The sequence below is a fragment of the Falco peregrinus genome, chromosome Z (genome assembly GCF_023634155.1).
Source record: "Falco peregrinus isolate bFalPer1 chromosome Z, bFalPer1.pri, whole genome shotgun sequence".
Lineage (NCBI taxonomy): Eukaryota > Metazoa > Chordata > Aves > Falconiformes > Falconidae > Falco > Falco peregrinus.
Window position 1 is genome coordinate 16,951,533 of NC_073739.1, and position 26,525 is coordinate 16,978,057.

Consider the following 26,525-nt stretch of genomic DNA (forward strand, 5'->3'; position numbering starts at 1 on the left):
GAGGTATATTCTGTAAATCAAGCAAGCTTTACACCTTGGATCTTCTGAATCTTCTGTAACTTTCTTGTACTTTGTATTTCTAGGGATGTTCTCTCTATGACAGATAGAAGAGTGCAAGTTCTGGTACATCACCCCAGTTTATGTACAGAATTAAATGAGTACTATGTGCTGTCAATATCACATCATATTTTTACCCTTTGAGTAATACAGTAAATTTCATTAGTGCCTCCTTGACACTCAGTAAAATGAAATCCAGTTACTCATCTCCTTCATGAAGCAATTTATTTGTAAGCAAGCTGCAAAAAAATTACAATAATCAATCAGGTCAGAACCAGGCACAGGGAGGATATATAAGTAGAGGGTGGAAAGCAGGTGGACCCACACGGTGGCTAGTGAAAAGATGAGGGGCAATGGGCACAAATTGAAATAAAGAAAATTCCATTTACATCCAAGAAAAAGCTTTGTTTTACTGTAAGGGTGGTCAAAGACTAGAACAAGCTGTCCAGAGAGGTTATGGACTCTATCCTTGAAAATACTCAAAACCCAAGTGGACACAGCCCTAAGTCACCTGCTCTAGGTGACTCTACTTTGAGCAGTGGGTGGGATAGATGACCCCATGGGTGCCTACCAGCCTCTGTGGCCCTGTGAGGCAGGTTTGACAGCAAAGACAGTCAAGACTGGTAGTCCTTCTGTTGACTGGGGCTCATACTGCAGCAGTGGGACCAAATGTGGCAGCCTAAAACAGGTAGAAGGAGCTTCTTGAAAAAGTGGGCTCTCCTGGCCATCGGGTTTCCTGGTTTATTGAAGAGCTCCAAACACTCTCCTCCACTTGCAGAACAGGAGTGGGAGCCATTAGCTTCCCAAATGCCAGATCAGCTTGCTAAATTTCTTTTTCTATATGAAGTTTTGTTTACTTGTTGGTGAGGTGAAAAATCCAATGGTATGCCATCTCACAGCAGAGTGTCAAGCAGGAGCCTTTCTGAGCTTAGCTGGATCTTCTGTGTCATTGACTTCTGTTTTCTGAATTTCTTTCCATACCACTAGGCATTGAAGGACAGGTGTGACATGAAGTATATGTGGAGGTAGAAAAGGAAAATTTAAAATAAACTGTGGCTTCTGTGAACAAAATTTAAAACACAGGCAGGACTTTTTGAATGTATCCTACTGTGGGCAGCCAGTCAGAAGAGCAGGCTTGGGGGGGAGGGGGGGGTGGGGCGGGGGTTGGTTTGATTTGGTTTAGACTAGCGCATCAGTATTTGGAAATTGAGGGATAATCTTGTAGAAATGGCTCATGAAGTTGAGCTTCCTAGGCAGAAGTTTCAGATTTTTAGCTTTTTCATCTCTCCATAATTTAAATTGGTGATGTCTGAACCTAAAGCAAATCCTGATGTTTATTTGATATCTTTTTTGCAAAAATCTCACAACTGAAGAGACAAGGAAAATATTAGATCACATTTGTGCACTCTGACCTGCAATGGAAAGCAGAAGAGAAATGCTACTTCTCAAACCTACACTACAAAAAAGTATTAATAAGTACCTAGCATTTAATTAGTTTTCTTTTTTGCTTCATTGTAGCTCTACAGCTTACTTCCTGGAAAAAAAAAAAAAAAGTCTTTAAAACAATTGTTCTGATCACACTAGAAATAAATCAAGTGCAGACTTGTTGGTCATAAGCACCAACAACTGCCCCTGAGTAAGAGAAGCAAAACCTCAGACATGGAGAGCCAACACAAAGTTCTGGTGTAGTTTCAAGTTATGCAGTAAGATAGCTGGTATGTCTTTCAATATTTGATTTGATTCTTTATATAGCCAGATTAAGAGATTATACTTTTTCAGATAAAGGTTATAATAAAGAACACACTAGACTACACACGCTTTAAAAAAAAAGGGAAAATTAAAATGTTTATCCTCTTGAACTCCAGAAAATAAATTATATTAGATATTAATATTTACATATAAAATATACCACTCCACACATGGTTACAGAGACTTAGATCAAAAGCAAGAGCTTCAGTTTAAATACATCCATCTCCTCTGGTGAAGAAACCTACAGTGGTAACATCAATAATGCAGCTTTATTTTAACAAAATCATTATAGTCAACATAAGTGTTTAATAAAGAGGTAGAGACACTTATCACAGGCAGACATAAATGCAGAACTCCTACAATATTTTAGCATTTACACTTGTTATCTTGGGAGCTTCTCTGGTTGTGCTAACAAAATTGATAGTTTTAAATAGTATGCTGTCTCAGAGCTGAAAGGGAAAACAACCCGTGTAACAACAGAGACAGCTTAAGAGGCTGAAGCTTTATGTCCACTCAGCTAGCAAATAAGATGATATGACAGCCAAGGTATTTGTGCTCCAAATCCACTGATTTTTAACATTTAGTAACTTATTTCCAGCTCTTGCATTTTAGCACAAATAACTTCCTGACAAAGAATATTAGGGATTTTCTCAGAGTTAAGGAATCACTCATCTGGGGGTAAAAAACCCAAACCCAAACAAACCAAACCCAAAAACCAACTAGGGTTTAATTTATTTATTGTACAGCTTGTTAGTTTAGTTTATTTAATCATGTTTTGTCTCTGAACCTAGGGAACACGTAAGCGAATGGAGTAGCTAACTCAGTGCATTCTGAACTGCAAAATAAGCAGAAACACCCATGTATAGAATAACAGATTGCTGTTTAGGTTTGGTAAGAGTTGTGCACACTGAAGAAAAGTTTTCCATGTAGCACAAGTCTGAAGTTGCTAAAACCGCATTGCAGCTTCTGTTTCTGCACTCTAAACATGCATCAGAAAACCAGTATATAAACGACCATTTAATAACGCCTTGTTTCTCTTTACGTCTGATTGAGCCTGTCAGCCCACAGGATGCATGCACTCCTTCACCAGCAAGAAAATAAGGAAACACCACCTGTGTGCCCATGCCCTTCATCCTAGGCTCCAGAGTGATGTGGTCATGCAGGAGGTGCTCCTTTGGCAGTGTCACTGGTGCACACATGGATGACAGGGGGTGATGGTCCAAGGGCTGGACAAAAGCATCCCAGATCTAAGGCCTTGGCAAGCAGCAGACCCCCTGAGACAGGAAGTCTGGTCAGCAAAAGCAGTCTCCGGCCACCGCCACTCACTCTGTCCTCACGTGGGGGCATGTGTTTCAGGCTCCGATGCCTTTCCTGACCAAACTTGTTCCTGCTTACCTGTTCTCAGGGTGTTGCTCCCGAGTGCCCTCTGGTCACATCTGCATGATCAAAAGGATCCTGCTGCCAGGAATCACAAGCTCCCAACCTTCCCACCTTGGGGGTCCCAACCCGTGACAAAGTCAAGCCGCTCTTATGCAGCCATCACAGCTGAATTACTAAGAGAAGTCATCACTGTGGACTTAACTGTGACTAAATTATGACCAATTTATAATTATTTGATGATTGAATGATAATTAAGTAGTAATCAAATGGTGATTAAGCAATAATTGAATGGTAATTAAACTGGTTTGATGAGGATTTGACAATGATTTAAGTGATGATTTAAATAGTGATTGGATGGCAGTCAGACAGTCTACTACTTACTACACTTTCAATACTTAAGCTACAGTTGGCTATATAAATGTTGCTAACATACAATACACTTTTAGGTCTAATATAAAACATCACTTACCTTGTTACAGATACCAGATGCTGGGTAAGGAATCTCTCAGCCTCGAGGAGTAACCCTGAGGGGCGTCCCTGCTGAAAGTGAGGCCAGTCAGCTGCCATGCAGGAGAGCTCAACAGACTCAGGGGGGCTACAGGTATCTATAGCATGAAGTGATCAACTCCTAGTCAGCCATACGTGGTGTATGTGCAGGATGCAGCCATAGCAATTCTAGTTTTGCCTAGTCCCAGCTCAGGCTGGTACTGCTAGCCCCATGTAAGACATGGCCTCAGCTCCTGGGCTCTGAGAATGGCCTGGCACTGTTCTCATGGTGCGCACAGCAGGGCCTGCTTGTTGGCAATGCCTGAACCAAGTGCTGTTCACTCAGTCAGAGTGGGCACAGCCATCACAGCAGCACCGGGCCCCAGCTCTTGCCTTTGCACAAACATCTCCTTGGAAAGACTCTGTTGCTCTCCTGCTTATCCTCCCTGATGCTACGTGGTGTGTTGGCCTTCTTCCATAGCTTCCGCACCAGGTGGCCCTGTACCTCTGCCAGACCCTGCCCTCCGATGGGTAAGGCCAGTGTCACCCCAGACCTGGCCCTGGGGAGGGACACCAGGCACCCCCTATAACCCCACACCTAGAGGGACCCATGCCTTCCTTCTGGAGCAGCATTTGGTCTGATGCTAAGGGGTGTGCTATCAGGCTAGCTCCAGCTGTCCTGTACAGTCTTCCAGCAGTATTTCTGTGCCCCCTTGGTGTCCCCTGTTAGGCTACTGCTGTGCTAAAGGACAGCCACCCCCCACCCCCACCCCCCCACCCCCGGCCTGACCACTGCTCTCTGGTCTAGCTGAACAGGAGCAAATAACAGGGAACCACTGACTCGGAGCTGCTGTGCTACATAATGAGGAAAACACAAGCAAGAGCAGAAGACTATACCTACGAACAACAGAAAACTGGTCTGTTAAGTGCAAAGTCCCTGTTTGCTCCCCCTGGTTACCATTACATTTCCTTCTTCTACTCTGTAATAGAGTAAGTCTGTGACAAAAATGGGCCCTGCTCAGTGCAGTACAGGCTTGGTTCATGGGAAGATACATACTGTGAATGCTGATGCAAGTACTGGTTTTGTAGGTGTTTATTTCATTGAATAATGCAGATAGGAGGGGGTCTCTGGAGCTCAGAGCAGGGACAACCTCAAAGGTATATCTAACTTTGGTATTGAAGCAGTTCTCTGCTTCCTCCCAGCAGGGCCATTGACCTGCTCTTTTGCCTTGTTATGCAGACAACTTTACAATTTTCTCAGTTCAGGCCTTTGGGAAAAGTGTGACTTTTCCAATCTGTCCTGCAAGTAAAACAAAAATCTGCTCGTGTGCTCTATGACATAACTTGTCAGGACCAGCAGGTGGTCATGGATGTAGTACAGAAACTTCCAAGGTGTGCAGGGCAGATGATGGTTTGGGCAACAGCATGACATCTTGGAGGGTCAGGCAGAGAAGGCCATGTGGAAGCAGCCAACACCCTTAAATTCCCCAGAGGCCAGAGGAAATGAACACCCAACATCAAAATGGGTCCACAGCGATCCTGACCCTTCACATAGCCAGATGGGGACAGGCACCAGCACCTCCAGCAGTAAAGACACAACAGACCTGGAAGCAGCTCCTGGGAGAGAAGCCAACAGCTCCTCTGCACAGCCCCAACCCAGTCATCCACTGCAGTGTCAGCCAGTGCAAGGCTGGTTATGGGATAAAAAAGCCATGAACCCTGCAGTTTCCCATCACAGACCACTGGCATCATGAAAATCTCTGCATTGGAGTCCAACCTGGCTTTCCCTTAGAGACCACCAAAACAGAGCCATTGCTTCTTAGCCCAGGGATTTCCTTACAAACCACTGCACTGGCCCTAGGTGCTGCTCCTGGCAACACCTCTGGCTGTTGTGGACTCCCAGGTGTCATGTCAGTTTCTTCTTCTTCCATAAGCACTGTTTAGCTGATCAGAGAATCAGTTCAGCTTGAGTATTTCTGTAAGTTGGACTCAACCTCAAAAATACTTCAATCCCTAGACAATGCCATTGCAGGTGCTTGGGATCTTTTTTCCTATCCGAAGCACTCATGCTACACTCCCTTCTTCACTATACAAATATAATAACTGTTTTGTTTGTGTGGGGGTTTTTTTTAAAGCAAAGCAGCTTATTACGTCTTCCTGGAAGGCTCCCCTGCTTCCAGATGCCCACTCAGAAAACACTGGAATATAAGTAATTTTTGCTTGCTCCTGAAAGCTTAAGAGGTTAAAGTTACCAATAAATACTTGAATGCATTATTCATTAAGAAGAATTTCGAAGATTAAAGACACATCAAATAGTTGCTGAGGTTTGGCAGTTTAATTCTAAATTAGTTTCACAGGGAAAAAAATGAGTTTTCAACACCTCCTTCCTGTGTGTTAGCATTATTTTCAGGTTGAGAAAGCAGAATTCAGGGTGGGATTTTACGACAGCTTGCCATTTGCCTAGGGGTTTAGCCAGAGGAAAGAGAATGTGAAATAACAGGGTGTAGTGTTAAAGCGCAGCAGATACTCATTAACTTTAATGCGAATGCTTAGTCCAGAACTAGGCTTCTGTAACCTAGGTAAGTTTTCTTTGCAAATGGACTAAACTAAGTATTGCCAGTGTAATTTTTACTGTGGAACAAGATCATCCAGGGGTGGAATAGCCCCTTTCAGTCATTACCCTCCAAATAACACATTTACAAAATCTCATAAAAGGCAAAATTACACAAGAGCTGCATCAGGCCAATACTAAATGCTATTAGAAGGCGGACATTTAAAAAGAGGCTTAGCTTTAGTGTATGTTGAAAGCACCACAAAATTAAATCTGGCTGTTTAGGAGCTGTTTGCATAGGGAACATGACCAAAGTATCTCATCAGTGTTTAGTAAATAGATTTTCAGTGGTTGTGGTCAGTTAAGGTACTGTATTTAAAAAAAAAAAAAAAAGTGAATGGGTTTTCACTGATGGAAATTAAGCATTCAGCGGCTGGTAGCATTCAGACTAACATTTCATAGTAAGTTCCATTGGGTAGATTGCTCTTGGCACAACCACAGCTTTTGATTAAGGTTTGTGGTGAATAAAGCAGTCTATTCACTGAGAGATCAACAATGGACGTCAACTATTTGCACACAGAGCAGTAGTAGAGGTTTAGCCACTCTTGCGGCATTTTAAATGTTGTGCTAAGAAGCAGGACAAAAAGAGACACTAATCTCTGTTTCCTTCCCTATGTTATCCTCACCTGCTGTGTTCAGTGGGTACACTGTTGGTTAGTGCAACCACTGCAGGAGATCTGAATGAAGGCTTACTTGTACAGAAAGATCTGGACTACCTGCAAAGGGGCAAAAAAGACAACTTTTAAAATAGAAATAGTATCGCAGTGCCTGGTGTGAGATGTAATTTAGCTCTATGTTCTCACTTTTGCTAGGTGTCAGGGTATATCCCTCATGACGCATTATTCTCTGACCCCAAATGCAGGAGGATACATCAGAGAAACATCCATCCTGATTGTGCCAATGATCTGGTCTGGTCAGGAATCCTTGGAAGAAACTAAGTGGAAGATTCTTGAATTGTGACAACTGTTTTTATTCACAATGTTAACTTCCTACAGGAAAAATGAGAAATCAAAAAGCAAAGTACTAGTACAAAAATTTGGGGAAAAATAGGCAATATCCAACTTTTAATTGAAAAGTAGTTAAGAACAGTTAATCAGGCATAAAGATAAGCAAAATGTTATGGACAAACACAGCCTACCATTAGGGTGTAGCAAAGCAATTGCTGCTGCTTTTCTCTGCCTCTTTAATGCTCTTTGAGCAAAACAAGTATGTATAGGCAGTGTAAAATACAGACCTCTTTTCAAGAAGCATGTTCTCTACTGCTTTCTATAATGTGCCAGCTGCTTTTACAGCTATGATTAAGTGTTTGCTTTTGATGCAGGTGGCAAATAGTTAATTTCAAAGTGACAGCAGAATGTTCCCATTTTCACACTTTGGAGAAATTATTAGAACTTACATCAGAAGTTCTCCTGACATGAATATGGAAATCGGGAATAACAGGAGAGACAGACAGACTGGAAAATGATGAATTTCAGGTTGAAAACAAGTTTTTCTATCACCTCCCCTACTGTAGAGAGATCAGTAAGATTTATTTCCAAATGCTTCCTTGTCTTCCTCTTCCTTCATCTCCATATACTTAGGAAGCAGAAAAGAATGGTGAGCCTTAGTTCTTAGCTTTTGCACTGAACTTGGCTCTACTTTCCTCTCAGTTCAGGAAGGAAAATTTTGGCACAACCTTACACTATCACTGAGTTGTCCAAGGATAAAAATGGTATTTTGCAAATAAGGCCTAAATAAGCACTGAAACTAGTATCAGCAGGTGGATTAAATATGCACATAGATGAATAACACCTAAGGAAAGTGAAATATTCCCTGTTCTTGTATCTTTCATCAGTAATGTCGTAGTTTGTATTTGTTACTAGAGCAAGACTACAACTGCTCCATTTAAGAACAATTATTATCCACAGGAACTCCAAGAGGATGTATGTGAAAGCAGAGCCTTTGCTAAGGTAATAAGACATGTCCAGATGTTTTTCCCCCCTCAGAAATTAGCAACCAGGGATACAGGGAGAACACTGTCCTTTCTACTTACTGAAGTCTTGTGCTGTTTGACTACTGCTAGTGTGTGGAGGCAGTAGGAAAGACAGCTGTCTGCCTCCCGATTTAGGGCCGAGGTGCTATTCTCCCCCCACAGGCTTACAGTAAGTTTTGCACATTATTTTGCATAAGTCCCTTACTGCAGGGCTACAGTGTTGTCTGAGTGGTCTATAAAAGGGAAAAGTAACAGTATGCCTCGTTTCGTGTAAGTCCGAACAGCTCTGCTAAAAGCTGGGCAGCTGCTGCAGCGTGGATCTGATCAAGTCGAGCTCCAGACTTCAAGTATTTAGCCAGTTCAAAGATAGTTCAGTATTTGCTGAATGAATTATTTTGAGCCTTTTCCATCCTTTATGGCTAGTGTATTAACCCTTGCAGAATCTATCCAGAAATTAACCTATATTTCTATGATAACAGTATTACTTACAAATTGTTTCCTACTCATTTTACTAACAATGCCTGTCGAGTTTCAACACATTTTCTTTTTGCCCCATTTTCCTCTTTTTCTAACCTGCTTTTATTATCAAAGCAATCCTCCTGACTTGTTCTCACACTCTTTATTTGGAGGATCATTACATGATGTTTATTTTTCTTAACAATCTTACTGCAATTAACTGCAAAATCATCTTAATTTGACTGCAAATGACCAAACTGTTCTGACACCACCCCTGCATTCCCATCAGACTTTATGTCAAACTGCTTTTCCCTAATTTCTACCAGTGACAGCTTTAAAATTTCCATCCCGTGTTATTTAAGGCATCCAACAAATTTAGATCTCATATTAACCTTCTCTGCAAAGCAGAAATAATTCTAAAATTTGAGGTGTGGCCATCACCTCTGTTTGTAAAAATTACAGACAAGACAGCATAACAAAGAATCTGCTCCACAGCTTAACTTGCACAATGCTTCACGGAACTCTGAAGGGCAGAATCAGAAATTGTTTTCCTCTATCTGGAGCTACAGAAAGACATATTTAGTGAAACATCTAGGCCTCCACCAGCCTGGGTTAATACAGCATTTAAGACTAGTGACTGCACTGATTTCAGCTGCATTGCTAAAATACGTCACAATGGTTCCCTCTTCTCCCTGACTTCAGGAGTAACTGATGTTTGAAAACGATTGTTTCTTAAGAGGAAAAGGCACAGGATTTTTCAAGTTTGTATGCTTTTATTCACTTGTGAAAACAGCATATCACTTTGACTAAATCCTCACAATTATGCAGCTCTTCTAAGCTTTTCTTAAATACCGGTTAATCCTAACCCAGAATTTGCTTGTGTTTACACATCAAGTCCAGAATTTTGAACATGAAGTTGATCCCACATTGCAGGAAAAATGTAAACTAAAGCAAAGACAGTGTTACTGTTTCTTCTTCCGATTCCTGTAAGAAACCTCCTTGCTATTGGAGTAACTCCTGAATTGTAAGCTACAAAAAAGAAATACACCATCAACTTACTACTTAGAAGTGAGAGAACTCACTGGAATAGTCCCCACAGGAATTGGGTAAACCAAGTTCTGGATGTCTAGGCAACTACAAATTAATTACTAGTCAGTACAGGGAATGGAAGGATAGTGCTGTAGTGAATGCTAAAGGCTAATGTTTACCAGTCACCAAATGCATGACAGCGAGCATGTAGTAGGCAACAGATGCCTCTCAGGGAGGGGTTAGTCATTCTGTGCAAGTTCTTTAGGCTGGTATAGCAGCAGAGTGAAAACCGGTAGCTTAGACTGGCCACATGATGCACAGTATAGCAGCCTGGGCTACAGAGTTTGTTTCTTCTACCAACTTTCTGCATTAGTTTACTCCCCACTTCATCCCCTTTCAGCTGTATCAGATGAATAATATTTTCTGTAAAGAGTCCTGAGCTCAGTAAGGCAGTGTTACTGCAACAGCAACCATGAACAGCACAGATCCAGCCTGTGTGCAAGAGTATTGTACACTGCAATACCAATACAACATCGGTTATACACCAACATCTTAAAGAAAATTATGAATATGGGTTGTTTTAGGGTGAGCATGCCCAAGAATCTAGTCCATGTTAAAGTCCTCTGTGCCATTCCAGCTATGCAGGAAGATCTACTGGTGGCCAGCAAGACTTCTGCATTTACTGCAAGTGACATCATTAATAGGGACAGGAATTACCCTCCCAGTTCTGTGCTGCGCACAGTTTTTCTTTCTGGTGCTCAGTACAGCGACTATAAGCTGATCAGAGATTATCCATGTCTAAAGAAATTCTGCAAAAGCATTATGTAGTCTGGTGTTGAAGGCAGAGTGCTGACAGTCAAGTGACAGCAGTTTTATTTGTCTCGGTCTCAATTTATGCTTTGATTTTAGGTACATAATCCCGTTCTCAACTCCCTTTTCTTCAATTCACGCAGCAGAGTTAAACAAGTGCTTTTATTCTGCAAGAGAACTGTATGGTTCCTTGACAGTACCCCCGTGTGGATTTCGACGCGAAAGCAAAATCAGGGTCTGAACTCCCAAGACGATGCCCTCTTACTGGTAGTGGGTGACGCCAAGCCTCCGCTGAACCCCATTTAACCAGTAGATGGCAGAACTTAAAGCTTTGTTTTGATACTGCAGCTGAACTATGAACTTCAATAAGCATTATTGCAATTATATCAGTTGAAGACTCATTTAAAGAAAGATTTAAGTAAATCAGTGCCAAGACTAGAGGCAAATAATGTTTATTAAAATATGCTGACCACAGAGATTCCTTTAGAGGAGGCATATTCATCTAATTAAAGAAGCAGCAAGCCCCCACTGATTTAAATATCCAGAACCTGCTCAACTGATCTTCTGAAAGACGCCAGATTCTCTTTTCAGACTTGTACAGTGATGATTTGAACAGCTTAAAACAGTTAAGTGTATATGACTGGTGATGAAATCTGGTCATTAACTCCGTTGTGAGCTGCCAAAGAGATTTGTTTTCCTATACTCGGGACAAGCTGTAGGCCTGTAACACACAAGCCTCACCAGTTCCCAAACTCATTCACAGATGACTCCTGGAGTGAAATGCTTTTACGGAGTGCTGAATTCTTTGAAATTATTAATTTGTATCGTGCAGTGCAGAACATAATATGTTATATATAACATGGTATATTATATACAAGGTGGTGCTTGTGGGGACACAGCACTCCAGTGCAAGCCTCATCAGGCGATGTCATTTTTTTTGCAGATAACCAGGAAAAGCAGGAGGACACATGCAGACTGTGCTACTACGGAACACTTCTTTGGGTTGACTACTTCCAAGGGCAAACAGCTCTGGGTACTCTAGGCTGACAGCTCTAGTTCATTGTCTCCCTCTCATCCCAGACCGAGACAGATTGCAGCAATCCTGTGATTGCTGCAACCTCAGTGATCAGCTAAAACTCCATGGAGGATTAGCACAATACAGTCTACTAACTGCAGTATGTTAAGGCTTTATTGGCTGTAATGAGCTGAATGCAGTCCCCTGGGAATGCCAAGAATTTGTAACTTCTTGATAGGATCAGAGTGAAATATGTTTAGGAGTGCAACAGTTAAGTCAGCTAGGGATTGAACAGACATGATACACTCCATGGACTTCCAGGATACTGCTTAGTTAATAACCGAAAAGAACACTCTAGAAGGAATCTAAGGTTAGATCAAGCCTCTTGTACATGGATTTGTCCAGTAAAACAGAAAGGATAAAGGACTGACACATAGTTCCTCATCTGCTGTGAAACAATTCAATGAAAAACCCCTAAAAAACAGGAAGTCACAAGCACTGGGATACTCATGACTACAACATGAGAAGCGTTGTTGCTCCCATTTGCATCCATCCTCACTGCAAGAACTGAAAATCATTTCCTTTAACCCTGATTCAGCACAATGCATGGTTGCCCAAGAAAACTGTTGGACATCCTTGCAATCTGATATTAAAATCAAGAACCCATTTCAGTAAACATCTTCCTTACAAATAATGGCCCTAAGGTACTACTCATCTCCTAGCAGTCTTGGAAAAGAAACAAACCCACCAACTTTTAATCACCTGCTAATTAAGCCACATTATTGTAAACTCAGCCCTGCTGAGAAGAATAACAGCTTCAAATACCCATGCTGCAAGCACTAGCTTGCAATAACCTTCAGACAGCATTACCATAAACCCTTGAATGAACAGCATACTTTCCAATCCCACAATGGCCTGTGTGTCCTTAAATATACTGAGCAGATGCTGCAGCAGTGCTGCCTCTCTGCTGAGAAACCTTCCATCCCACCTGCAACCTCGGGGGTCACCCCCGCAAACATAAAAGAAAATACAAATCTTGCAGATACTCGCTGGGAGAAGTCAGAGCTGATGAATGGATTTCCCATTTCTGTTGCTGACCTGCTATTTCAGTAGTCTTTGCTCTTTGCCCAAGAGTTTTTAGCTCACTCAGATTTTGCAGCAACTGCTTTGGTATCTAGGTATGAAAGATTTTATTTGCAATTCAAAACTCTGTGATGCATGTCGGCCTTGGAAGTCTGTTCTGTTAGAAACAACAGCAAAAATCACAATCCTTTTTTGTTTTAAAGTGAGTGACCCAAAGAGTTATTGCAGGACTTTATCTCACCGAGGGGAACTTGCTGAAACACTTTCATTACTAGTAAATAAACATATACAAAAATTAAAAATTCTATCTATTAATAAAAATCTAAGGCTCTAAGTAAAGCACTACGAGGTTTTAGAAATGTTCTGGCATGTCACACCACCAGAGCCATCAAGTATTTTGTGGTGTCCTGAAGAAAACATGGGCCTCCTCCTTCAACTGCCAGACTACAAACGTCTTTATTCTGAAAAACCTCAGTCTTGTGAACCTCACTGGCTGAAGGTTTGAAAAGTGTATTATGAATGAATGTCCAGTTTCATGTCTGTCTAACTTCACCATTTCTTAAAACAAATCATGTCCTAAAAACATGGTCAATTCTAAAAAAAAAAGAACTCAGATGCACATGAATTACTTCATGAGATATTTTTGCTCAACAGAAAACAGCCCAACCTGGAAAAGAATTTGAATGACAACTCAAAAGTATGATAGGTTGTATATGACAGGACATTTAGAGGTAGCAAGTCAGAGGATAGTAGGTGTAACTACAGAGGGGCCCTAGAAGTCTTACCTGTACCTGTATAATCAGTACCAGGTGTGCCAAAGCCAGGATTTCAGTATTTGGTTAAAAAAAACCAGAAAACCCTACACAATATATCTTGTTTGTTAGTTCCCAAGATCCTACCACTGATTCTCCCTGGTCTGCCAGTTCCAGCTGGACAGGGTGCGGGCAGGAAGATCTACTGTGCAGGAACCCAACCCACAGCCCACCAGGAGAGCAGCCTCGGGCATTTTCTAGGTTTCATCTTTCTGAGCAGAGAAAAGCACTGCCATTTTCACTCCTTATGTCAGCATGCTTACCTCACACCTGCTGCTCAGCAGCAAAGCTGGGAAGCAGCCCTGTTTGCTCTTAGCCTGAGCTTTCCTCTAGGAAAAAAACCAACACATTACACATCTTCTTCTCCTCCAGCTCCAACTCTCAGCGGCTGGCACATCTCCTAGCCGCTGCTCTCCAAGACCTTCTCCAGACTCGTAACACACATCTGCCGGCTTTCCACACAACTCCCCCTTCCTATTTATCTAATGATTTTCCTGGAATTAGATGTTTTTCAATTTATTCAGGCCCAGACCATACACTGTGCTGTTGTGGGTGCGCTGGGCACTGGAAGCCAGGCCATATCTCTCTGCTGTGGGGGTGATGCTAATTAGGTCCTGCAGGACACCCTGTACTCTGACGTTGAACTGCAGTACTGGCGTCACGATATTGATCTCTCCTGGTTTATAAGTAACACGCTGTTTCGCCAACGGCCGGGCCAGTCATCTCTCCCCCAGGCCGCCGAGTAGTGCCCGGGGATGCCTCTCCCATCGCACGGCCACGGGGCAGCAAGCGACCTTGCACCAGACCCCATCGTTCCCAGTGCCGGGGCGCCCGGACCCGGGCCCCAGCAGTGCGCAGGGTGCTCCCGGCACCGACACGGCACAGCAGGGCCCGGAGGGGGCCGCCCCAAGCTTTGCGGCGCCCGCCGCCGCCATGGCTCGGCCGGCAGCGCAGCCCCGACCCGACCCAGCTTCGGGCCCGGTACCAGCACCCTGCCCGCCCCCCGCGCTCGGCGATGCCCCTCCGCACGGCTCCGCGCCCGCCCTCTGGCAAACATCGGCTCCTGCGAGCCAACCCGCGCCGCAGCTGAGGGCAGGAAGGGGAAATACATCCCGCCCCCCCCGTGCCCCGCCCCGCCCCGCCCCCCGTGCCCCGCCCCGCCCCCCCGTGCCCCGCCCCCGTGCCCCGCCCCCGTGCCCCGCCCCCGTGCCCCGCCCCCGTGCCCCGCCCCCGTGCCCCGCCCCCGTGCCCCGCCCCCGTGCCCCGCCCCGCCAATGCCACCGCGGCCGGCCTTGGGGGCGGAGCCAGCCCGCTCGCAGTTCCTCTCTGCCTGCTCCCGGCGGCAGCGGTCAGCAAGCGGCGGCGGCGCGCTCCTCCTCGGCCCGCGGTGAGTGCGGGCTCCGGCGGGGCGCGGCCGCCCCGGGGCCGCTTCCCCTGCCGCGGCGGCGCCGGGCCCCGCCAGCCGCGGGGGAAGCTGGGGGCCGAGGGGCGCGCCGCGGGAGACCCGCGGCGGGCGCGGGCCCGGGCGGACCGCCGGTGCAGTGGGCCGGGCCCCGGTGCAGGGGCCGCAGGCGGGGTTCTGGAGCGGGCCGGTGCTGCGGGGGGAGGGCGGCCCCGGCAAAGCGGCCCTGCGGGCGGCACGGGACCGGGGAGCCGAGCGGCTGGCCAGGCCCTGCCCGGCTGGAGCCCGGCCTCATCGGGAGCCGGGTACGGGAACAGGCAGTTGCAGAGCTGAGAAAGAAGAAAGATTTGGGTAGAGGAGGAGAGCAGAAATGGGAGAGGAGGTGTGCTGCCCTATCTTTATCTAGGCAAAGCTTTTTCGTTAATTTCATGCTGGGACAACTCCAGCCTTTGTTGGTGTTTCAGTAGCACCAAGTGGCAGCGGGCTGTGCATGGTGCCTGTGTGGAGCGTGCGGCAGCCCGGCTGTGCTGCAATAAGCTAACAGAACTGCAACATCGGTAAGGTAAGGCAGGGAAAGGATGGGAGAAAAGCATGGGAAGGTGAAGCCTGTGTTAATGCAAAGTGACGGGTTTTACTAGTTCGGGGGTTTTGGGCAACAAAACCCGTGTGTTTTGCGTTCATGGCACCGGCAGCAGGGGCAGGTGCTCAGTAACAGCAGCAGCCACGGAGGCTGGTAGTGCAGGTGCAGGTACTCGCGTTGTGGCCTAACCTGGCAGAGGGCTGTGGCAGTGGAGATGCCCTGTTTCAGAATCTGGACTAGGTGTGTGTTTGGATTAGTCCTTGTGTATCTGTTCAGTGCATTGCTGTGTTTCATAACACCACCACAGTTCCTTCTTACTTTTTAACTGGTGGTTGTACTTTGATATTTGGTTTCCAGCTCTAAAGCTACCATAGGGATGGGGTGGGGGAAGATGGCGAGGTCAGGTCTTCAGTATTCTTTACTATCAGCAGAAAACTAGGTCTAAAACATAGGATTCTCTCTCCAAACAATTGGAATTGAATTAATATCTCCAAGCGCTCATTGCTGTTACTATTGTTCAGACTGGCTCTATCAATCCACTATACTGAAGTAAAGGAAGACCACCCTAGAGAAGTATTAACACTGGAATGTTTATTTGGTATTGCTTTGCTTAAAAGCAATTGTGCTCCATCAGAATGTCCTAATAAACTTCTGGGGATTGTTACTTCTTCAAAGAAAGTAGAAGGAATTTATAATGTGCGTAGAGTAGGAAGTGCAGCTGACTCTCGGGCCCTCCAGGATCAGTGGTGTGTGTGAGGAGTTACTAAGAAAAATGTCGATACTTTAATCATCCTGGGCTTTGTAAGATAGAGGAAATTCCTGGAGAGGTTTTCAGTGAATGATGGAATCTGCTCACTTAGCAGTGCTTTGCAGAGTCTATCATGCAGAACTGCTGCTGAACTGAAGACTGTAGGGCTTTCAAACTGCATTTTTGTTGTCATACCACATTTGTAATTTAGCATGTTTCTTTCTCTCTGGCTCCCTTTAGCCAGAGGATAATATATTCCCATTTGATATTATTAAATTAAAATGGTGGAAGAGATGAAACAATAATTGCAGAAAACCAGAGAAGAAACACTAATAATACTTAAACAGTAAGAATAGCAGCAAATCTCTTTTGCTAGTATTTTCTGACATAGACTCTCACTGTAGGATTTCATCGCATATTAGCTTGAAATTTTTTCCCTCCTTGAGGTAACAGTCTACTTAAGATCACTGGAAGGTTATGGTTTGAAGAGTGGTCCCTTTCCTTTTCTGAAACAGAGAGATGGTAAAAAGGAGTCTTAATTTCCAGTCTGCTCTGTTTGTGTGAATAGAAGCTAAGAATTTTTCAGGCTTCTTGCCTTCAGTGCTGCCTTAGGGAGTGGTTAGTTCAGAAAATTTCCTCTAGGTATTCGGCACTTCCTCGCAGGAATTGGGACATCCCACGACTCTAGCTAGGGTCAGGACTCTAGAAGCTTGTGAAGGAGGGTGTTTGGTTTTGCTTGATTGTTTGGTGTTGGGGTTTTTGGGGTTTTCTTTTTGTCCCTCCCTCCAAGCTTTTAGTGGAAAATGGTTCTGAAAAAGACAGTTGAATTAAAACTATTTTGTGGAACTTAATTTGCCTTCCCAGGGAGCTTGGCCAGTAAATTCTGGTAACGGCTAGTTGGAATTGATGAAATCTTGTCAGATAGGCACTCATTCTGCTTACAGGCTGAAGCCATGGGTGTTTGAAAGCCAGATTCATCTGTCCAAATAGTTGAATAGCTGCTGTGATTATAGGCTGCAATTTTTGTTGTGAGAAAATTATCTTTCATTATTTCCAGAGCACAAATTCAGGATTTGTCTTGAAATGGCATGAGAAGTTAGAACTTTTTCCCCATGATGCCAGATCTATTTCACAACAGCAGTAATCCTCACATCAGTTCTTCATCCTGAAAGGACTTCTTCCACCTACGTATCTTTAATAGCTCTGAAATAGTTAAGATAGCAAGTTACCAAAAGAAGTTTTAGGGGTACAGAGCTGGTACAGCGGTAATGGTGTGAGTAGAGAGCTGACTCACAATAGCCCTGTTTTGTTTCCCTTTCCCACGCACCTCTGCAGTGTTCCTCCTCCCCTTCACATGAGCCTTTTGAAACAAACGGATCAATACTGAGATGTATTTTAATCCTGCCTGTTGAAATTGACACCAAATTTCAGACTGAACCTTTGTACACACTTACAGTCTGTACTCCAGAATACTTAGTGCTTCCGTGTTAACTTACCGGTGTGAATGTGTTTCTGTGTGTTACACTGGATTTTATTTTTTTTACTAACACTGAAAGCTGGTTCTTTGTTAAAATTGGTCCATGCTGCATATTTGTTAATGAACAGTCTAAGACTGCTAACATAGGAGAAATGAGCAGCAAGTTTGTTCAGTGGTAGGAAGTAGGTTAAAGTTCAGAGTTGCTCTTTCAGGGAGGAAAAGAAAAAAAGAAAAATCAAGGCTTCATTTTTCGGAGTTCTGTAGCCTCCAGATAAGCTTCCCTGTATTCTCAGGCATAATTTTTCTTTCGCTGCTCATTTTTCTGCAGCGAAAAGAAAAGTAATCTCTACTTTTTAACTGGGACACACAGTGGTGAGTCTGCTGACACAGCATTCCCTCAACACTTATGCCTGCAATCTGGATTTTGTTAACTGTAAGTATAGCTTGCATTCCAGAAGCTGTCTGAGGTATCCTAGATGCCTGTGCTCGCCCAGATCACCAAAAGCTGGTGAGTTGTGTACAAGAGAAGTGTTTTGACTGTCCCATAAGCAGTAAGTGAACTAATAGTGTTGAAGTAAGGGAGGAGGTAGCATTTGGCTTTCGGGAGGGATGACCCAAGGGAGGGTAATATCCACATCTTGGGAACTGCACATGCTTCTAAACTTCCAGCTCACTTACAGCCAGAGTTAATTTAATACCTAAAGGTTTGATTTCACAGGCTTAATCTCTGAACTAAATCTTCAGTTCCCATATGTGCAACACAGCGCTGCTAACGAAGTAAACTGGTCAAAATGCTTATGACAGCCTGTGAAATACACAAATTATAGAAATATGCACTTAAAAACCTGTCCAGTGCACTGGAAGTGTAGCACATCATGGCTCTGAATAACTCGGTATTTTAGCATTGCAGTTCTAGGCATCAGAAGAAAGCAGTCAAGTCTGCAATCCAGAGTCCTGATTGTGTTCCAGTAGAGTTCCTTGAGTGTTAAAGTTGAAAGGGGTCCCCGAAACTTTGCTTAGAGAGCGTTTATTAAAACTTCCTTTACATATTACTGCATTTTCTTCCAGTGTGCAATAATGGTGTAGTTTATAGTTGCTCAGTCATCAGATGGCTAGTGGGCTTCTCTTTAAGGATCTGTATGTAACGATGGACTTCTGTTGGAGAAACACAAAGATTCTTTCTCAAATATCTTCACTGTTAGCACTGAAATCTTGCTACTGACTGCTTACAGCAATGCAGCACTGTGCATTTCTTATATTGTGTCCTTATCTGTCACATGTGGAATAAGTGTTAAATAGAGCTTCTCTCAATCAAAACAAGAAACCTGTGTTTATTGCAACAGTAGTTGTGGGCATCCACAAGTAATTATAGCTAGATACATTATAAAACAAGACTCTGCTTGTTCTGGTAGTGGTGTTGAACGCTGTCCAAATGCTGGGGGCATTTGTGTTTTGAGTTGGGTTTTTTTTGGTGAGGGGGTGTGCTTGGTTGTGGTTTGGGTTTTGTTTGGTTTTTTTGGTTGTGGGGTTTTTTTAATTTTGTTTGCCAGGTGGGGTTTTTTTGTATGTGTATGTTTTTGTTGTGTTGTGGTTGTTTTAGCTTCCCCCCCCCCCCCCCCCCCCAGGGTAACAGAAACTTTTTTTTTTAGGCTTGGATATTTACTTGGATATTTAAACTACAGTTTCTTTTCCCTACCACGCAAATAGCTGTATTAGTTTTTTTCTAAACTGACTTAAGATATGGATGGATTTACTTACCAAAGTTTTGCTACTGCAGACACTTGACTAATAGTGGAGGGGTTGGACTAATAGTGGAGGGGTTGTCTTTCCATATGAAAAATTCTGACTTCTGGCACCATGCTTAGCATGGATATTTTCCTTCCTTGCTTTTCAAGCAAATAGACATGCACTGAGCATGCTGCAGTTCCAACAGGACAGAAGTTCCTACTTGCTGGACCTGCTAAGAGATATTTGTTTATGGCTAAGTGATCTATAACTTTGGTAAACTGGAAGTAGTCATCAACATTTTTAATTAAGGCCCATTTCTGAGTAGAATGTGGAACAATAAGAAGAGCTGTGTAAGGTGCAGGGATTCATTTCTGCGGGGGAACTGAGCAACAGCCCTCAGTTTAAGAAGTGCTGTTGAGCTATATATAAATCTTAGTAATGTCACAAAAAGCATGCTCAATATTGTCAATAATTAGAGGTGCTTACCACATACTTGGCAGCTAAGTACAGATACACATGCGGTGTTAACCAGACTGGACAAAACTAAGGAAAATAAATTGGGGGAGTAGGAGGAGGAACGATAATCACAGTGGAGGGTGGTAAGACGAGATTCAGCATGGGTGGAAAACAGTGTATTTTTCAAGCAAGGCCACGAGTGTTCCCTATGTCCTCTGCCTTGTCAACAGGAGAGGGCTTTTATTGTAGTAGTCTGCCAGCTCACCTCTCCTTTTCCCAGTTTTCAGTTGGAAGTTTCTTCACAGATTTCTTGCAAGTCCAGGCAAGTCCGAGCCTTCCCCCTTTCCTTGATGGCTGATAAAATACCATCTTTGCTTTGCCAGAGTGTAACCTCTTCTAGCATTTCTAGTGTTTTGGTACGGTGTTCAAATTAAACTGCTCCTTTGCTGAGTGTGTGCTTCCCAGTGGTGGCCAAGAATTTACCCACTCTCCAGGAAAAAGGTTTTACTACTTGAAATCTTAGTCAAGCTATTAGGCGTTAAGTTTTGTGAATAGATGTTTGAAATTAACTCTTCCTATTAATAATGTTGGCACCTCTGCATAATTTGGAAGACAACAGCTAAAAAACCAAAGATGGAGTAGAAAAGGCTGTGCTGGAGGCATGTTCTCTTTCCCTGAGTGGAATTAATATGTCTGCACTAAAATGCTGAGTGACTGTGTCTGTTCTGTTCCTCCTTTATGGCCTGAAGCTCAGACAGAAGTTGTCTTATCCAGAGGCTTTTTCCCTTTTTTTTTTCTGTGGGTCAAACAATATAAATGTGTCCTTGGTGTTGGAGGAAAATGCCAGATCAGTGCTACTGTAGGCTGTACACCTCAGCTTTGTCCCCTGTATAGCCCAAACCAGGACTGCAGGCGCAGTCAGCTGATAGATGCTAGACAATAAAAGTTTAATATTAATAAGATTATGCCTGACACTTCAAAGGAGCTTTTTAAAACAGAAGACCCTGACCTTTAGAAGGCTGAAATGATGGAGATTGTCTATTGTGATTACTCAGAACTGGGACGTATGGAACCTGAAGCTATTATCTTTGAAAGAAGCAGCAAAATAGTGAGGTGATCAAGATACGGAACAACTTGTGAAGCCGACTGTCAAGATAGGAACTGATAGAAGTTTTATTGTCGAATCAAGGTATTATGTAACGACTATAAATATGTGACTGAAAATCTTGTAAGCTTGTCACTCTCTGCGGAGGTGACCCAACACTGGACCGATTAAGACATGCAAACCTAGAGTAACCCATAAGAGTTCGAGTTTCTTCTTTTACACTTGGTTTGTCCTCAGACACTGCTGTAATAAATAATAATATTACTAATAAGGAGTCTTTTGTAAACACTCATGTCATGTATGACAGAAAAAGCACAATTTACTGTCAGCATGTATGTTGAAGTGATGTCTAGAACAGCTCTGGCATCTTCAGATATTCTCTTAGGTATAGCAGGAGGCCAAACAGCATACCTTTTCCCTCTCTACGGTCTGCATGAGATAATTTCTACAAGTGCAAAACTACAAGATATATCAGGATGCTTTCTCAATTCCATTAATTTCAGTAAAATTTCAATTTGTGGAAATTGTTCCAAGTCACATTGCTGCTTTTAAAGGATTCTGAAGTGGAGCCTAGGACCCACAATCAAGAACATGCTTTAAGTAATACCTCAATTACTGAACCGAGTTCTTTTCCAATAGAAGGTGGTGTGATGTCACTCATACTGTATTTATGTTGGATACTCAGAACTAAGTTACATCAACGTAAGATTTGAAATCAACACAAGTGACATGTTTAAATCTCCCATGAATATTCTTTTTTTTAAAAAAAAAAGTGGGTTTAAGTTACATACTTTAATCCTTTTTTTGTGGAGATCTGCATGAGACTTCAATGTGCTTTAAGTATATTTGATTTAGTTGATTAACTTTTAAGGGAAGAGGGAACATGGAGGGTACAGACACCTTTTTCCTTCTGTCCCCTTGGGCTTGTGCATACTTCCTAGGCACTGATCATCAGATGGTGTAGTCTTCAGGCTGCTGTAGACATCTCCGTATGTAGTACAGCGGGCAGGTGTTTTTGCACTGATCTTTTGGTGCTAGTAAGCATTTGAGCTCTCATGGTAAAAGCGAAATTCGTTGACCCACTCAATACAGATGAAATGAGGAACGTTGTACTCTGATTTTGCTAGTACAAATGCTTTGTTAAAATATCACAAAGTAAAACTTGCGTTGCCAGAGAAACATGAACTCTCCTGTGTCATATCTAGGGATACAGCCAGTATGGAACAGCTGTTACAGCCAGGGGCTCATTATCTACTCTGAAGCACAAATGTTGCATGAATGAAAACCAGCTTCCTTTTTTTCTATTTGGAAAGTTAGGACCTTGGCCAAATAAATTTGCCCCTCTTGGTATTCACAGTTGGAATCCTTTTGCACTTGCTTCTCAGGGGAAGAGGGAGAAGTGGAGCTTGGGGAGAGAAAAGCCAGAAGTCAGACTTTCTGTGGTGAACTGATGTGCAGTCTGTAGGTGAATTGGAGACGTACCGTGGTGAGAGATGGAGCTAGGTGCCACAGGGCTAAGCAACTGCATTGATGTAACAAGGTGAATGGAAAACGATGTTGATAAATAGGGAGTGTAGATTTAAAGATGATCAGTATTAGTACCAGCCCAAATGTCAGTGTTCAGAATTGTATTAGTAGGCACAGGAAGGGCTAAAATAAAGCTATTGTTTGTCTGGTACACCTTATATAAGTCATGCAACCCTTTGAGAAGGTTCCACTAATGAGACTCTGTGCCTTTTTTTTTTTTTTTTTTTTAAAAAAAAACAACAGCCTTCCCCAGTTGAATCATTTTCATCTATTTCAGTCAGCTGAAACCCCTAGAGTCCTAGGGCTGTATCCAGAGTTGCACAAACGCTAAAGAATGTGTGTCTGGATAACTGGAGAGGGGGGAATGGCTTGGGCTGGAGTTGCAGCTCTTTTCCAAGGCCAGGATGAGCTCTGTTTGTGTGGGTGGCTGATGACTGTTAACATTAGAAGCCTCATATTCTGTACTTCTGTCTTCCTGAGGGCCACTGTGTGGAATCCTATTTCAGATGTGACCTCCACACAAACAGTTTCGAGGTTGTTGGGCAGAAGATGGAGTGCTTGCTTTATGTGTGATCAGCTATTACTGTGGTCATGTGGCACTGGCCGCGGTCAATGCATGTGACCCTGTGCACTGCACCAGTCCCAGACACAGATGTCAGCTCCCCTGTGTGCTAGCCTGTTGGCATATTTACATTTCAGTGCCTGCAAAACATGAGTAAATATTCTGTGCTGCAATCACAAGTTAATCTGTATCTATCTCAGTGACTACTTAAAAATTTTGGTGTACTCAATCTGCAGGGTATTGTGTGCTCACATCTTTTTGGCAGATCACTAGCTTGAGTTCTGTGCTGTGGCCACTTGGTTTATAATTTGCTGTCTAGAAACAGCAGTCAGTATGACTGAGGCTTCTTGGGCTCTATGAAATTTGCTACAGCAATGCTGCAAATAGTATTCTTTTTCTAGATCCTTTGCCTCTTTGCAAGGATTTCTAAATGGCTTACCAGGTTGAAAGAGTTATTCATATCAGTGATCAGGCAGGTGAAAAGAACATGTATTTAGGCCTTGGTCGTCCCACAATTTGGCGTACTTGTGTAACTTGCTGATGAAAGCAGGTTTGTACTGAAGTGTCTCATACTGTGAACTGAAAAAGTTGTGTTCAGGGAAGAGGGTGATGTTGGGCAAAGAAATGCTAACAAGTAGTTACTGTCATAGCATCTTGAATTGCTAATGTGGTTTGCCAGGACACTGGCTTGGGTAGGAAATGTTACGGCTGCAATTTATACTTAAATAAGAGGATGTGAATTGAGTACAGTAGACTCATTAATGGTCATATCAAAATAATGATCTTCTACTTTAGCTGTTGGGTTATCTCAGCATTTTCTATCTTCAGCTACCCTTAGACTTTCCCATGAGAAGTGGGTATGCATAATATAAAGTTCTCGGCTTGGAAGGCAGAAAATAAAGCTCATCAGGAGCATAGATGGCAAGGAGACGAAGGAAGCAGTTTATTTTGATCATGCTCAATTGTGGAAGCACAGCTTGTTTAGAAGAGAAACAGCTGAGTAGTTTATGCTGTTTAAAGAAGATGACACCTAAACTTGGTGGGCTTTGTGTGGGATTGGGTATCTGCGGAGCTGGGAAGAGGAATTTCAGAAAATAACTTGTAGGTGGGGACATAAGAGGTGATAGGTTTGGAGTGTGGTGTTTGCAGTCTGTTCACTAGCTTACCTTTCTGCCTTCCCTTGGCATTCAACTTTTTATCTAGAAACTTCCATTGTTTTGTTTGACAGAATTTTGAATTTTTTTCTTTCTTTTGCAGTGTCTTGCTGCTTTACACACTGAACCTTCCTTTGTTACCATTTCTGCTATCTATCCATCTCAGTCTAACCTCTAACTTGGTTGTTGTCTTCAAAATACGTGAAATATGGTTTGTGCTGGAATACTTTACAAATCCCCCATAAATATAATCCACATATTAATATTCCCTGAACAGTCAATGGGACTGACAGATGAAACAGCTAATGCAAGGCCAAAGAGTGAATTAATTTGTTTTTAACACAGATGGGACTTTGTGTGTCCCTTTGCACCAGTCTCCAAGGCCTGTCAAAGGATGTCCATCTTATACCTTGGTTTTTTTGTTGTTCTGTGAAAAACTGGGACAAGGGAAGATAATGTTACTTGAAGATAAGAACGGTGCCACGGGTGAACAACAATAGATCTGGAAATCAGGCCTATGTTTTTCTCTCTCCTAAAAAAGTTTTAATCATGATTGGGAATGTTTCCAGGCACTGGAAGAGGATTGTCCTTACTGTTAAATAGTTAACTTGCTCCTTGGCATGTGTTGGCCTAAGCTGGTGCTCCCAAAGGAGCCCTGGCAGAGTTCAGGTCTTAAGAAGTGTCCTACAAACTGTTCCATTAGGCAGTTTGCATGCAGTTAACCTATTCTGGAAACTGAGAGATATTTCTAGAGTGAATTTGGGCCTGTCTGTGCTAGTTGGCCTTGATATTGGGAATATGTCAGGGTACTTTAGCTTGTATAAGTGAACCCTAAAAGTCCTAGGACCCAGTGGAATGTTCTATCCAGTAAACCATTAGGGTACCCACAAAGAAGAAAAGGTCTCAAACTAGAACTATGTTTACAATAGTCTGCTTTTATTTTTGTGGCAACCCTGATGAATCTTTCAGAAATTGGGAGTGTTCCTTGTGTCTCTGATAGTCAGGATTTGTAATCTTAGTCTGTAACACTTTCTGGCTCAAGTAAATTTATCGTGTTTTCTGTTTTGGTTGAATTGTTTTTAGTTTTGGATGCAAGTGCCTGTCTGTTCCACTTTAGACCAAGGCCACTTAAGAAATGGGACCACATTGTGGTGATGGTTCATGGACATAGAGACACAAAGGGCTGCCTAGAAGCAGCATAAAGAACACTGCAGCCATTGAATTTCCTTTGTAAACTGTGTGGTGTATAAATATTTTTCACAATGCTGTTATCTTCCTGCAGACCGTTTTATCTCTGAGGATGTGTTACAAGTAGCTTTGTAGGGGTAAGGGCATGACCAGCACAGACTGTGCAGTACCTTTTTGTCTGGTACAGACCTTGTATGTGGGATATACACGTTGTGGTACTGTGGGGCATGTACTTTGTACGCAGTGCAGATGTTGTGAAAATGGCTCTGATTTTTCTTCTCTGTTTTAGGGACACCAAGGGTCTCGAATAACCATGAGCAACCCTTTTGTACGTATCTTGGAGCCGCTGGACCCTAAACAGCCTCTGAAGAAGTTCTTTAATCTGAGCAAATTGGAAGATGTGAGATACGGTACGTTCACAACACAAAGGAAGCATTACATTAATATTGATGAACAGAACTTGAAGAGATTTTGCAACACTGGATGATATTTGGTCTCTGGAGAGAACTGTGAATTCGGAAGATGGTTCTTGGAAACAAAATATTACCAAAAATTTGTTCTGGGAGTTTAGGACTACAGAAATACTGGCACAGGTCACAGTATTCTCTCAATATAGTATGCACACTGTAGTCTTGTTTTCCTTGAGTGCATGAGGAGTACTAGGCCAGACTAGTATGAGCACAAATATATGAGCACAAGTTTTCTCATATGCTGTTATGCTACTGTGAAAGGCTAGAAAGGACTGAACACTGATATGATGGAATCATCCAGAAAGATTGTTCAGCTTTAAAAAGTAGTGGCTAGGAAGTCCTTTCTGAGGAGGTTTTTTTCCTTATTTCCTCTGACACTTCCAGAATATACTTGGTCATCTTCCATGTGGCACTGGTAAAAATCTTACCATCTCTGCCACTGACTTAGAGAGCAAGTATCTTTAGCTTAGAGGTCTTGATGTTGGGTATTCTTCCTCTTTCAAGAAAGGAACAGGTGATTAAGGAGAAGTCAGGAAGCAAGAGGAGGAACATTTTCTCTGAATGTCAGCAACGCATATCTATTGCAGTGTTTAAATAAGAAATCAATTAATGTTGGGCGTAGTGTGTGAGAAGCAGAGATGAGTCTTAAGAAATAGACAAATATATGT

At 43.0% G+C, this 26,525-nt stretch overlaps 1 protein-coding gene and 1 long non-coding RNA gene across 5 annotated transcripts in view; one reads left to right on the top strand and one right to left on the bottom strand.

Moving 5' to 3' along the window:
* Positions 1–265: 265 nt before the first annotated feature.
* On the bottom strand, positions 266–13,956 carry LOC114011424 (uncharacterized). 3 transcript variants are annotated; one of them, XR_003553305.2, is made up of 8 exons: positions 13,724–13,956; positions 7,087–7,272; positions 6,910–6,999; positions 3,656–3,726; positions 3,202–3,387; positions 2,919–3,080; positions 1,538–1,591; positions 266–1,040 (listed from the first exon to the last, which is right to left on the bottom strand). It is a non-coding gene; the product is annotated as an uncharacterized LOC114011424 (long non-coding RNA). The 3 variants fall into 3 exon arrangements; XR_008744739.1 differs by lacking the exon at positions 3,202–3,387 and having other exon boundaries at positions 13,724–13,954; XR_003553306.2 differs by lacking the exons at positions 266–1,040; positions 1,538–1,591; positions 2,919–3,080; positions 3,202–3,387; positions 3,656–3,726 and adding an exon at positions 5,993–6,132 and having other exon boundaries at positions 13,724–13,948.
* Positions 13,957–14,729: 773 nt separating this feature from the next.
* Positions 14,730–26,525, top strand: part of ACO1 (aconitase 1) — a 39,185-nt gene continuing 27,389 nt past the window's right edge. Inside the window, exons 1-2 of one of the 2 annotated variants that reach the window (XM_055790543.1) lie at positions 14,730–14,847; positions 25,677–25,797. In XM_055790543.1, coding sequence (XP_055646518.1) covers positions 25,701–25,797 — 97 coding nt within the window. In that variant the 5' untranslated portion in view covers positions 14,730–14,847; positions 25,677–25,700. Of the gene's footprint in view, positions 14,848–15,286; positions 15,425–25,676; positions 25,798–26,525 lie in introns of those variants that run through there. The other variant, XM_005234798.4, reaches the window with a different exon arrangement.